The sequence below is a fragment of the Natator depressus genome, chromosome 3 (assembly GCF_965152275.1).
Source record: "Natator depressus isolate rNatDep1 chromosome 3, rNatDep2.hap1, whole genome shotgun sequence".
Classification (NCBI taxonomy): Eukaryota; Metazoa; Chordata; order Testudines; family Cheloniidae; genus Natator; species Natator depressus.
Window position 1 is genome coordinate 160,729,296 of NC_134236.1, and position 14,636 is coordinate 160,743,931.

The 14,636-nt window shown below is 43.3% G+C and overlaps 1 protein-coding gene across 1 annotated transcript in view; it reads left to right on the forward strand.

Annotated features, from left to right (window-relative positions):
• Positions 1 to 13,971, forward strand: part of LOC141985258 (calpain-8-like) — a 47,207-nt gene extending 33,236 nt beyond the window's left edge. Inside the window, exons 13-21 of the mRNA XM_074949200.1 lie at positions 1,447 to 1,483; positions 2,138 to 2,203; positions 3,155 to 3,212; positions 4,156 to 4,220; positions 7,608 to 7,676; positions 9,842 to 9,920; positions 10,666 to 10,782; positions 12,722 to 12,780; positions 13,702 to 13,971. Of these exons, the coding sequence (XP_074805301.1) occupies positions 1,447 to 1,483; positions 2,138 to 2,203; positions 3,155 to 3,212; positions 4,156 to 4,220; positions 7,608 to 7,676; positions 9,842 to 9,920; positions 10,666 to 10,782; positions 12,722 to 12,780; positions 13,702 to 13,725 (574 nt within the window). The 3' untranslated portion in view covers positions 13,726 to 13,971. The remainder of the gene's footprint in view (positions 1 to 1,446; positions 1,484 to 2,137; positions 2,204 to 3,154; positions 3,213 to 4,155; positions 4,221 to 7,607; positions 7,677 to 9,841; positions 9,921 to 10,665; positions 10,783 to 12,721; positions 12,781 to 13,701) is intronic.
• The last annotated feature ends 665 nt before the right edge of the window (positions 13,972 to 14,636 follow it).

A 14,636-nucleotide genomic window follows, 5' to 3' on the forward strand; every position in this document is an offset into this window, starting at 1 on the left:
GGCTACTTGTATCAGTCAATACATCCACACGCAGGTGCCAACTTTCTCATTTCTTTGGGGATGCTCGAGCTCCATCCGCCCTCTTTCTGCCTCCACCCCACCTCTTCCCACCCTGTTGCATGCCCTGTCTCTGCTCTGCCCCCTCCCCCAGCGCCTCCTGCCTGCCACTGAAGAGCTGATCCACAGTGGGTTGGAGGTGAGGGTGGGGGGAGGAGCAGATTGGCAGGGCCCACTGGTGGGTGCTCAGCACCCACTATTGTTTTTTCTGTGGGTGCTCCAGCCCACATTATAGAGCAATGGCTTGTCCACTATGTTCTAGCACCCACTATTGTAGTATCTGAATACCACCTGGGGTCTACAGAGTAAAAGTTTTGTCAAAAAGTGCCATGGGAAACACACAAACGGCTATATTGTGTCAGATCAAAGGTGCACCTAGCCCAGTATCCTGTCTTCCGACAGTGACCAATACCAGGTGCCCCAGAGGGAATGAACAGAGCAGGCAATCACCAAGTGATCCAGCCCCTGTTGTCCACTCCCAGCTTCTGGTAATCAGAGGTTAGGGACACTCAGAGCATGGAGTTGCATCCCTGACCATCTTGGCTAATAGCCATTGATGAACCTATCCTCCATGAACTTTTTCTTTTTTAAACCCCATTATAGTCTTGGCCTTCACAATATCCCCTGGCAAGGAGCTCCACAAGTTGACTCTGTGTGTGAAGAAGTACTTCCTTTTGTTTTGTGTTTTGTTGTTTTTTTAAACCAGCTGCCTATTAATTTCATTGGGTGACACTGGTTCTTGTGTTATGTGAAGGCGTAAATAACACTTCATGAGTGGTGTGGAGAAAGTAAATAATGATTTTATAGACCTCTATCATATCCCTGATTAGTCTTCTCTTTTCCAAGCTGAAAAGTTCCAGTCTTTTTAATCTCTCTTTATACAGAAGCTGTTCCATACCCCTAACTTTTTTGTTGCCCTTCTCCACCTTTTCCAATTCCAATATCTTTTTTGAGATGGGCTGATAAGAACTGCACACAGTATTCAAGGTGTGGGTGTACCATGGATTTATATAGTGGCATTGATATTTTCTGTTTTATCATCTGTCCCTTTCTTAATGGTTCCTAGTATTTAGCTTTTTTGACTGCTACTGCACATTGAGCAGATGTGTTCAGAGGAAGGATCAGAAGTGTGGGGGAAGAGATGGTCTTCAAGCATATATATCCTACAAAGTGGCCAGTAGAAGGAAAAGGCTGGAGAGGCTGAATACACGGCAAAAGAAAAGGTCACCTGGTGTGCATGATTTTAAAAATGTAGTGGTGTGTGCTGAGGTAGGATTACTGCAGACTGAAAAGCTCAAGTTACCGTGTTAGAGACCGCAGTCCTATACAAGGATCCATTGCTTTGTAAATACTAGATTGGTCATTTCTTTTATTTTTATTTTTCCTCAGGGAAATTGGTGATGTAGTGGCTGCAAAACCATATGAGGTAAATGCCAGTTAGGTCTAAATGAACAGCTTCTTGGGCAAGCAGACATTTGATTTGGGATTTTGCTGCTGTTGGCTTGAGCTGAAATCAGAGTATCCATACTCATGTAAAGAAGCCCTGTAATTGAAAACCTCCTTTCCCTATCTATCTGGCTTACAGGTTCCATGTGCATTTTTGGGGCAAAATTTTGCCCACGCAATTCTGTAACTGAGCTGTAGTACATCAGTTCAGAATACATATACACAAGAAGAATATAATACCGTGGTATAGTGTGATCCTTTCCATAAAGAAGAATCTCAAAAGCAGACCTCCAAGGAACTGTGTAATTGCTAAAGACAGGCTCAATATAATTTTTCTCCACATCTATTTTGTGATCCTAATGTGATAACACAAGAGTCCTTTCCAATCAGGGTCTGACTACACAGTAGTTAAACATCCGCAGCTGACTTGGGACAGGCTGCGGGGCTATAAAATTGCTGCATAGACATTCAGGCTTGGGCTTGAGCCAGAGCTCTCCGACCCCGCTCATCTTCCAAATGGAATTAAGCCATTTATTTAGGAAATTTTGTTTGGCAATTTCAAACACCTCCACCCATTTTCTGGCACCTGTGTCTGGAATAATAAACCACATTATTGGTTCTCTCTTCCCTTTAGCCTCATGTTGATGACAAGGACATAGATAAGGAGTTCAAGAACCTGTTTCAGAAGCTTTCTGGAGAGGTGAGTGGTTTAAAGAGAGAAAAAGATAGTGACATCTTAGTACAGAGGCAGAAAACTATTTTGAGTACCAATTCTCTTGTTTATCTAGTCTTCTGAAGAATGGATTTCCCCTTTTATTAACTCTCAGCTACCATTTTGGTCCAATTTAATGTACCTTACAATAGAACAGTTGTACTACGTTATTCCTCATATCGGTGCTGAATGTGATTCTCTCAAGGTGTAGCCTCCCTTTAAGAACGGTGGAAGTGAGTGATGTTACTATGTGGTGATATAAATTACCTGGGGAGTCAGCTACCTGGTGCTGGTGCATAATTTGGAGTGTTGTACTAATAGATATTAGGACTATATTCCTTGTTGGTTAGAAGTTGCTGGACTCAGGAATCTGTTAGCTAGAGGGTAGTATTGCACTCTACTGCATAGGAGACCTTGGCATCTGCAGGATCCTGCTGCACAAACTAGCTTGTAGCTGTCACATTGGGTTTGCTCTTAAGGAGCAAATACCTGGGGCCAATTTTAAGTGTGAGAGCATCATTTTTAGCCACAGAAGCCTGTTTGAGTTGTGATTGGTGAATTTCAGCTGCTTCCCTTTCAGTTTCCATAAGTCTGGATGTGTTTCTGAATCTCCTTAGTTGAGGAACTGAGCCAGTGGTTGCTGGTAGACACGTCACATTTAGTGGGTTGCCACACTGTGGTACCTGAGATACCACTCACTTCACATTCTAAGTATAAGGAAATATCTGTGGTGTGTCCTCGGGCTTTGTCTACAGTAGCACTTTTGTCGGCATAGAGCGGCTACACGGGAGACCTTAGCGTTAGAGTCCCAAGCCTTAAGATAAGGATGAGAAGTGGAGTTGTCTGTAGGGGTATTGCAGTGAATGAATGCTCAATTGGTTTGTTCCAAACATTTATGTTATCACCTGAAATGTGTTTTTTTTTTTTTCTTGTTTCCAGGACTGTGAAATGACTGCAAATGAACTTCAAACTGTTCTGAATAGGGTACTAGCAAAGAGTAAGTGACACTAGATGTTTCACACTGAGCAAGGCTGGTAGGCAGATGCTGCAAGTAAGACATACAGGATCTCTCTTTGATTCACAATGAATTTCTGTACCATGGTCCTTTCTGATAGCACGTAAACAAGTAATAATGTTAAAAGAGAACTGCTGGGATCCGTTCAGGGTAATGAATCTTTCTGTAAGATAACTGTCACCCCAAAATAATGGGACTGGAATGTGGAGTCTGAATAGAGAGGTCAGGGCTCGCCCTGGGAGAATTGACTGGGTCTCACTCCCTGTGTGTTTCTACATTTGGATCCGATCTTACAAACTGTACAGGTACTTGTTTGAAATCCATGCCTAAGGAGGACTCCAGAGGTGCTGCTGTGTGGTACACCATGGCCCCTATATTGACAACACAGATGTAATCTGGTTTTCCTGCTCCAAAAGCACAATCCTCTGCCACATGGGCTAAGGGGAAATCTCTATTAGCAGTACAGGATTTGATAGAATGTGCAACTCTAATTCTACCAGTAGAGGGCACCTGCACATACACGCTACCCGGTTCATTATAGTGTATTCTGTGTAACCTACATTGACTACAAAAGGATCAATTTTGTTCAGTGCAAACACAGAAGCTCTTTCTTTACAATGGATGCAATATAGATCTTTGCCAGGGCAGTTTGGGAAAAGCGTGTACTGCAATTACCCATGCTGTACATGTTCTGTGAATAAACAGGCCTTTCCTCTCTGGTATTTTTTGACTCCAAACCCTTTCGCTTGTACTAAATATTCACTTTCTTTTTTTAATAAGTTGGGAGAGGAGGTGCATAGAAGAAATGTTGGTAGTAATGAAAGTGTATTTGCCCTAGTAGCAGATGCTGACTGTGGGTGGACTGTATTTCTGTGGGCTGCAGAAAATATTTATCTAAAGTATTTCTGACTTTGTTTTTGTTCAGAGGCAGACATTAAAAGTGATGGATTCACCATAAACACCTGCAGAGAGATGATCAGTCTCTTAGATGTATCCTTTAAATGTCACTTCACTGTTCTCTGAAGTTCCTAGATCTCCCTGGCAAAGAACTTGGATTAGATAAGGCTAGATTTACACTTCCGATTTTCCCAGTGCATCTGCCTTCACTTGCTGTAGGCATAAAATTCGGAAAAGTGGTTCTGTCAGCAAAGTGTGGCAGAGACGTTAACCCTTAAGTGGCCAGATCTTCACCACCCCTGCTTTGTGGCTCTCATATGTTAATGTTTTCTTTAGACATAGCTGGTCTACTCTGCAGCACAGCAGGGGCATTCTGCCTGAATTCACCTAGTGCAGCAATGGGAGCTCAGGGTAGACACACCCAGTGTGCTTGGGAAGCTGTGCAATGGTTGTTATACACACTGTGAACTTCCTTCTGCAGGGCCATATGGTCTTCTCCCTTTACACAGTATAGCCCTAAAGGTGCAGAGAAAGATCAGAGGAACTATGTGATGGGGAAAGGCTTTGCATGCCCCTGTCCCATTGCATGCCTCCTCTGGGAGATGAGCTTCACATGGCCAGAGGACGAGGGTTAGGACAGTGGTGGCAACCTGCGGCCGGTCAGGGTAATCCGCTGGCAGGCCGTGTGACAGTTTGTTTAACTTGACCATCCGCAGGCACGGCCGCCCGCAGCTCTCAGTGGCCACAGTTCACCATTCCTGGCCAATGGGAGCTGTGAGATTTAAAAATTTGATTGAAAAATGGTCAATGATGGAGAATTGCCAAGAAGGCCAATGGCATTTTGGGATGTATAAGTAGGGGCATAGCCAGCAGATCGAGGGACTGATCGTTCCCCTCTATTCGACATTGGTGAGGCCTCATCTGGAGTACTGTGTCCAGTTTTGGGTCCCACACTACAAGAAGGATGTGGAAAAATTGGAGAGAGTCCAGCGAAGGGCAACAAAAATGATTAGGGGTCTGGAACACATGACTTATGAGGAGAGGCTGAGGGAACTGGGATTGTTTAGTCTGCAGAAGAGAAGAATGAGGGGGGATTTGATAGCTGCTTTCAACTACCTGAGAGGTGGTTCCAAAGAGGATGGTTCTAGACTATTCTCAGTGGTAGAAGATGACAGGACAAGGAGTAATGGTCTCAAGTTGCAGTGGGGGAGGTTTAGGTTGGATATTAGGAAAAACTTTTTCACTAGGAAGGTGGTGAAACACTGGAATGCGTTACCTAGGGAGGTGGTGGAATCTCCTTCCTTAGAAGTTTTTAAGGTCAGGCTTGACAAAGCCCTGGCTGGGATGATTTAATTGGGGATTGGTCCTGCTTTGAGCAGGGGGTTGGACTAGATGACCTCCTGAGGTCCCTTCCAACCCTGATATTCTATGATTCTATGAATCTACCACAACACTTGGTAAATTGTTCCAATGGTTAATTACTGTCACTGTTAAAAATGTATGCCTTATTTCCAGTCTGAATTTGTCTGGCTTCAACTTCCAGCCATTGGAGTGTGTTGTACCTTTCTCTGCTAGATTGAAGAGCCAACTAGACTAATCAAGTTACCCCTTAACCTTCACGTTAAGATGAACTGATTGAGCAACTTGAGTCTATTGCTAGGAGGCATGTTTTCTAATCCTTTAATCGTTCTCATGGCTCTTCTCTGAATCCTCTCCAATTTACCAACATCCTTCTTGAATTGTGGGGGTCAGAACTGGACAAAGTGTTCCAGCGGTGGTCATACCAGTGCCAGATAAAGAGGTAAAATAACCTCTTTATTCCAGCTGGAAAGTCCCCTGTTTATGCATCCCACAACCTCGTTAGCTCTTTTGGACACAGCAGCACACTGGGTGTTCATGTTAGCTGAACCCACCACTACCCCAAAACAGTTTTCACAATCTCTGCTTCCCGGGATGGAGTCCCCCATCCTGTAAATAAGGCTACCATTCTTTGTTCCTAGATGTATACTTTTCACATTTAGTGGTATTAAAACACATATTGTTTGCTTACGCCCAGTTTACCAAGTGATCCAGATTGCTCTGAATCAGTGACCTGGCCTCTTCATGATTTACCACTGCCCCAATTTTTGTGTCACCTGCAAACTTTAATTCAGAATCTCTTATTAGTTGAAACCTTTGCTCTTTTTAGCAATCAGAGGTTCTTGGCTCAGCACAGATGTAATCAGCATAGACCAGGGCAGCCTCTGATCCTGATAGCTAATGAGTGTCCAATGTAAGGTCAATAACTTATTGACTTATTGTAAGGTCAATCACAATGTAAGGTCATCCACCAGGATGTCCAAATTGTCGGGGCCCGTACTTTGAGAGAAGTCTGTGTCCATGTCCTCATCACTCTTGTCACCGCGCTTCCGTCGCCTCCTTGCCTGCTTTTGCAGGTTCTGGTTCTGCAGGATAATGCGCGAGGTGTTTACAATGCTCATAAGTGCCACGGTGATCTGAGTGGGCTCCATGCTTGCCATGGTATGGCGTCTGCAGGAGAGCAGAGTGGCAGCGGAAGCGGTGGTTGATGACAGATGCCACGAGAATAGATATTTATAGAGAATGATGAGAGGACCTGTGAGGTGGATTCAGGAGAGCAGCATGGCAGCGGAAGTGGTGGAGGACGACGGTTAGCACCGCACACATTTCCCAAGGAAGAACACACGTACCCGGGAGCCTGTGACAGACAACATGGAGAAATTCGCTATTGAGACAATAGCAGCAGAGCGGCGTTGGAGCGGTGGATGATGACAGTTAGCAGTCCTACTGCACCATCTGCTGAAAGCAGAATGGTGTTCGCACAGGGTGGGGAAAGGCATGAAACAATTGTCTGCCGTTGCTTTCATAGAGGGAGGGGCGACTAACGTACCCAAAACCACCCCCAACAATATTTTTGCCCCATCAGGCATTGGGAGCTTAACCCAGAATTCCAATGGGCAGTGGAGATTGTGGGAACTGCGGGATAGCTACCCCTAGTGCACCGCTCTGTAAGCCTCTGCTAGCCACGGTAGTGAGGACGCACTCCGCCGATTTAATGCACTGAGTGTGGACATACGCGATCGACTGTATAAAATTGATTTCTAAAAATTGACTTCTATAATATCGAACTAATTTCATAGTGTAGACATACCCTTAGTCTATTAAAAAAGAGCTTTCAATAGTGGGTTACTCCTCTCTGTATGAAATGGGAGTGTAATCTAATAGGTGTAGTACCTTTTTAACAAGCCACTACAGTACTGCAGATAGCCCAGGAATTCTTAGCTAAGCAAATTTAAAACTGCAAGTGTCTCTCTAATGGGTGGATTACAAATGAAAACTACTATGAATAGTACACTACATTGCAATGGGTCATTTATTTGTATCAGTGCCGGTTACTCTTCCTCTTTGATATGGGTAGAAACTGATCCATTCTGAATTTGAACCAGGCCTTAACATACCCAGACCAACGGGACTGGCACCTTGGACCTTGTAGAATTCAAGATACTTTGGCTGAAGATTCAAAAATATTTGGTAAATAACTTATTTCATTGTTTCCCTGCCCCTATCTAGATCTGTGAAATACAGATTTAAACAGAGATGGGTCCAAGCCACCAAGGTCAGAAACAGGTCCCAATTTCCCCTTATGTTTGGAGTTTTGCTCAGAGCTCTAGTTCAGATACATTTCTGATTTAAAGAGACACAGTCAATTCCTCTTCCACCCCAGCCCCTCCAACTCTATTTTGGAACACTTTTTTTAGAAGCTTGAACAACTCCTTTTGCTTGGTGATTTCATTCCTACCTTCTAGGCAAACATGGATTCATCCCCACCTCTTACATTTTAATACAGCTGAAATGAACATGGCTCTGTTGTTGTGCTGTGCAACATAATTACTTGTGCACCAAGCTCTCTAATACCTGCTCTGGAATAGAGTTTTAGTTAACTGCTACAGCAGAATACAAGGCACTTCTATTTTTGCAGGGCTGACTAAAATAGATATTGTTTAGGACCCCAGAGCTTTACCATCCTGCCCTGGTCCAAACCCCAACCACTATGAATTTATTTTCCTGTTCACCTCCCACTCAATGCAGAGGGGAAATGCAAAAGCCCCTCTGAGCCAAGATTCCCAGGCACTTCACTCCAAACCCACTGGTTTAGATTAAAACATAAAATAAATTTATTAACTATAAAAGTTGGATTTTAAGTGATTATAAGGGATAGCAAACAAATAAAAACACAAAGTTTAATCCACTAGTTAGATTGACTATGAATTAGCAGTTTCTCACCCTGACTGATGATACCAGCAGTCTGGCAGATTCTCAAAGCACAAGCTGCATTTAATTTGCAGCTTGGGTTTCTCAGGTTTCCATACGTAGGCTAGAAATCCCTTTAGCCTGGATCCAGAACTTCCTCCAGTTCAGTCTTTGTTCCTTAGGTGTTTCCAGGAGTCCTCTTTTGGGGGGAGTGAAGAACAACCAATGATGTCACTCCCTGCCTTATATAGCTTTAGCATATGGCAGGAACCCTTTGTTTCAAAGCTTGGTTCCCAGACCACTTTGTGGAAAAATACTGACATCCCAAGCTGGAGTCCAGAGTCACATGGCCTGGTCACAGGACCTTGCATACCTTGCTGAGTCATTACAGGCCGTCTGGAGCATTCTCAGGGAGGCTCACCAGGTAATGGATAAGCTTCTCCTAAGGCTTATTGTTTTTTCCTAATGGCCCATTACCTGAATAAGCCCTTCCCCACCCACTGTCTAGACTGAAAGCATCTTGCCTATTGGGTATCAACCTGGTATAACTACATTCATAATAGATACATAATATTAATAACATCAGATACAAAAATGATGCATGCATACATATAGGATAATCATATTCAGAAAATCATATTCAGAAAATCATAACTTTTCCAATCACACCTCACATGACTTATCTTGTACAAAATGCATAATAATTATGCCATAATTATATAATATTACTGTGACAAATATAGGGTGCAGTGTCACAGTCTCCACGAAAGTGCTACCCCCCCTCCCCCCAGAAAGTTTAATATCCAGAAGATTTTCTGCAGAATCAGTTTAAAGAAGGCCAAAGTTTGGACCCAACCTACTTGACAATGCCCCTTTAAGATAAGCTTTTGGGATGGTACGCATTACAGGCCTGCTCCTGTGAAGTGCAGAGCTCCCTCCTTTCCCATTGAAGCCAAGGAGGAGGTGCTCAGCTCCTCACAGGTTGGACACATTCTGATCACCAGCATGCAATGAGTAGATGGCCTGCGTAAATGAAAACATGCCCCAAGTGCAGTTTCCCCTCTGAGCTGCAGGCCAGAATAGTTTCTAATTACTCAGCTAGAGCTGGCTAGCAGATCAATTGGCTGTGAGAACTGCCTGTTGTTTCTTTTGAAGTGCTAACCAAAATGGAAGTTGTATATTACAGTGTTTGCTGAGTGAGGGGGATATTCCTCAAGAGCCTATTTGCCACAGCACAACATGCCGATGGGCAAGCTGCCAGACCACTGGGAATAGTTTCCCAGGGCACAGTTTGCCATTAGCTAATTGAAAATTTTCCTTCAGTCATTTACACTTTCAGAGAAAAGATGCATTGGCTGGCAGTAGCAATGCATCTCCCAGCCAATCAGACAGGGCTCCTAACAGTCTAAAGGCAGACTCAATACTTTCTCTTTCTTCTGCTGCAGGAGATCTACAAGAAAGTGGATACTGACTATTCTGGTACCATAGATGCTCATGAGATGCGAAATGCCCTCAAGGAAGCAGGTAAATATCATGTGTAGAAAGGATGCCCTAATGTGGTATTCCGTATTTTAAAAAAATGAAAATATTGAGGCATTCTGACTACTCCACTATCCCTCCTGCCTCGTAGCCTCATAATTGTGGTGACATCATTGACTTGCCTCTCTCTCTTCCTGATCCCCGTATATATCCCCTGGCCACGCCTCTTCCTTGGCTGTACTGTCCACTTCTGGGGTAGTGCTGGCCAGTTCTGGACCCCCTGCAGGAGCAGTTTTTCTGTGGCTGATTTGTATCTCTGCAAGCTCTTTCCTGGGGGACTTTCTGTGGGTGGGTCCCTGCACTCTGGATTAGGCCAGAAGACGTCTCATTAACATGATCCTAAATCAAGCCCTAAAACTCAACACCAGCGTGTTATGTAGGTAATGGGCTCTGCTGCAATTGCTGCTGTTTGGCTCAGGCCCCAGGAGTGCAGTAAGTCTTATTAATTAGGTGCTTATCTCAGGAATATCGGGCTAAGGAACTCTGCAGAACAAGTGGAACATATACAGTTTGTCAAGGCTTTGGGAAGAGAATTAAGCTTGTCTCCACCATAGCACAATGGGCTATAGAAAGGAGAATACACAGTAGAGATAATGGAGACCAACAACTCTTCTAGGAGGAATAGCCCATAATTCTTCAGCCACGTCTTTCTGCAGCTGCAAAAATTCCATGTGCAACCTGCATTAAAAAGTGTATGTAACTGCTGCTTGAGTGATTTCTGTGCTTTCAGGTTTCACTCTCAACAATAAGGTGCAAAACATCATTGCTATCCGCTATGCCGACAGCAAGATGACCGTTGACTTTGACGGCTTTGTGGCCTGTATGATCCACCTAGAGACCCTCTTCAGTAAGTTCCTTCTTTCGAAGCCGCTGAGCAGAACTGCTGAACATTGGGGGGTGGAGGGGGTGTTTGTTCAGTGCTTGGTATTTTTGTTTAAATTGGAGTGCTGAGTGCAGAGTACTGTGTGGAAGTGTAAGGGAGCCAGCAAAACTGGCTCTGCTGGGCAAACCAATAGAGAAGGCCCCAGACAAAAACCGGAGGAATTCAGTCCAGATCCAAACCTTAATCATCTTTCTTCTAGACAATAGTCATGGACTAGATTGTGGAGCACTTACTCAGCCTGGAAGAATCTCCTACTCGTGCAAGTAGGCCACTGGCTTCAATGAGACTATTTGTGTTAGTAAATGTTCAACCAAATGAGTAAGGCTTGTACAATCTAGCCATAAATTTGCACTTACAGACACATTTTTAAAGGTTCTAGGTCCCTAAAGATGTAGATGGGTGCCTAGTGGGGTTTTCAATGGGAGTTAGGTGCCTAGGTTGTCTTGAAAATCTCACTAGGTACCTATCTGCATCGTTAGGCACTTTATATCTTTAAAAATCTGTCCCTCTGAGCTTTGCAAGCCATACCTCTTTAATCTTCACAGCACCCCCATTAGTCCCATTTCAGAAGTGAAGAAAGGAAGGCACAGAGAGGTTAAGAGACTTGCCTCAAGCCAACCAGGAAGCCCCTGGGCAGAACTGGGAACAGGAGTTAGGCATCCCTAGCTCAGCCAACCAAATGTATCCATGCTGGAGGCTTGCCACCATGGCCTGCCCTTTCCTCGGTTCTCTAGTCCACACTGAATTTAGCAACTCCAATGAGTTCTGTGAATGGCAAAGTTTCAAAATGGGGAAGGTGAAAGCTGTTCTGATAAAAATAAGAACTGGCCCAAATCTTCACCTGAAAGTCAAACCGAAACCAAACCAACTTCTCTAACTTGTTCAAATGATTTCTGGGTGCCATTTATCTCAAATGAACCTCTGAACCCTTTTTAAGGTTTGCCCAGCACCAGTTCAAAGCCCTTTGTCTGTAAAAGGGTCAAGGATGCAGATTATTTTCTTGTATTGAGGCTTGGTTAATTAACAATAAACTCAATGTTCACATTGAGAAGACAGTGGAAATCTAGAATATACTTTTGTTTCGGGGCAGTGAAGGAGTTTCATGGGTTTGTATGGCTATAAAAATCAGATTTTGTATCTAATTAGCCACTTAAGAAGCTGTTGTACTCTAGGATTATGGGAGGGAGGAAAAGGAGTAGCCATCTAACCTCCTGTTGTAAATTCTGAAGAAACACCCAGTATAATAATAGATCAGGGACAGTCTGATTCTTTTGGGGATTGCTGATAGAGATGGGCTGACAAAAGAGGAGAACTCACTCACTCTTTTGAATGAATGCAGTCTAATGTTAACTTTCCATTTGACTGACCATTGGGGATTCTTCCAAGATGGTGAAACGCTTTTCTTAATCCTCCTATGACTTATAATCACATGCACTATGTTTCCAGTGCTCTGCCCGCACATTAGTCATCTCCCACTAGTGATATAAAGAAAAGGAGTACTTGTGGCACCTTAGAGACTAACAAATTTATTTGAGCATAAGCTTTCGTGAGCTACAGCTCACTTCAGTGATATAGTTTACCTTGTCTGTGCCTGGGTCAGACCTCAGATTCATGGGTGCATCCCTACATATCATGTGAAATGGCCAGTGCTTTGTGGTTGTCCTGTTCTGAACACACAATGTGTCATAGTGGGTCCCGCCTGATATGCTATCCCATGCTTATAAGTGGCTTATGAATGATACTTAAGAGGAAGGGAGGGAAATAATCTGTAATGCTCCTATCCAATTGTGACTCAAAATTTGCACCTGAATCCGGATTTGAATAGGCCACGGAGGGAGGCCTCCATATTTTGTCAGACACCGTGTTACTTATATTTTATTTCTTCCCTTCTTTTGTTCTTCAGAAATGTTCCAGCTCCTAGACAAAGACAAGAATGGAGTCATCCAGCTCTCTTTGGCTGAGGTAAGGCTAGCTCCATCAAACTACCCTATGGTTAAACTGTTGTGATGACTGGTCACAATTAAAACATATTTCCTCAGGATGTCCATTATCAGCTTTATAAACAAATGAAATAGCGATTCAAACAGGAGACCTACAGAAGATTCAGCAGTGAAAGAGAGATTTTTTCAGACAAAAAGCTCTTACTAAAATCCTTCCTAAGCCAGTAGTTGTTCTTCCAGAGAATGAACACTTATCACACATACAGTGAGAGAGAATTTATTCAAAATGCCTCCATTTGTCTAGGAGATGATATCCTTATGGGTATTTTCAGTCTCTTCTTTTAAAGTGGAGCAAACCACTAGAAAATGCACAGCAGGGAACAATTCTTGCACAGGCAGAGGGTGAACTAAATGACCTAACAGCACCTGAAAAAGACCTTTTAAGATGTCATGTCTTTCCCCCCACCCCCTCCTTTTTTTTTTAAATGAGGGTTTTCATTATTCAAACCAAAGTTGCTCAAAAGTAATGAGGCCCAGTCCTTCCTCTGCAGGGAAAATCCAAGTGGAAGAATGAATGGCAGTCCCCCACTATGATTCCAGTGGCAGTTCGTCATATCCTGTTAAGATGTGGGAGGAATCTGGCTCCACGATTTTTTTTTAAAAAAATCATGCATCTCTTTTTGTTGCATTCTCTCATCCCAAGAGAGTGGCCTATTTGCAAAGTTTGAAGCAGCTCCCAGTTCTGAACTTCCCCAAAGTTCAAGAGCAATTGGATCTGTGGGTTTTTGTTTACCCCATAAAAGAAATTTAGATGCTGATCCAATCTTCCCCAAAGTCCTGTGGTGTTTGGATCCATAGTTTCCTTTCAGGGCCCATATGTAGTTCCACTAAAGACATGTAATGGACCTTCTAGACAAACTCCTTTTTTCTCTTCCTCCCCCAGTGGCTGTGCTGCACAGTGGTTTGAGCCGTTGCATCTGAATTGAGTAGAGATCCCCGTGACTTGCAAACGTGTTGTGATTTTCATATGCCTGGAAGCTTGGAAGATATTTATTTCCTGTGTATCTGAGTGACTCTCAATCTGCTGCTCCCCTCTTATGGGGAGAAAAAATCCTCTCTCAATCACCAGCAACTTATTTTAAGCCAAAATGAAAATAAAATGACCCCTTGCCATTTGGAAAACAAACACTGCAATGATACTTTAAAAAACACACACACAAAAAACCTTTTCTTTTTTCTGCCTGAGGAGTATTTTTGTGTCATGCTGAAATGTCATGAATTACAATTACTACAGATAGGCCCAAAGGGCATAACTTAGATTCAAATTCCAGCTCCCCACCAATATTCAGCAGTGTTCAGATCCAAACAGCTGGTCTGGATAGAAAGGGTCAGTTACAAAATTTGTATCAGATTCTGAAGCATCCACCCATATCCTGCATTTGAATCTAGGATCTTGGTTTGGGCCCATCTGTAAGACTTCGTTTAGTGACCTGGTTTAGTCTATTCCATTTAGATTCTTATATCATAACACCTGAGTGCCTTCCAGATTGAGAATAAACAAGGAGGATCGCATCTGTCATTTTTTAGTGAGCAGGAGAAGGAGGAGGGAATCTGAAGGCCCTTTTTACAACATGTTTCATTTATGGCTCTTTTGTATGTTTTCAAGGAGGAGAAGGAGAGGGCAAGGTGGTAAGGAAAGAATGTGATTTGTGCTTTCAGTAGGCAAATTGGTTGATAACAAACCTTGTCAGTGATCCACATGCAGGTCCAAAAACAAATATTTACATTTAATAGGTAAAAAAGGGGAGTGTGCAGCCTGGGAAGGAGTCCTATTAGCTCATCTCACTAGAAACCTGAAAGAGCCTGCAGGATGGTTTG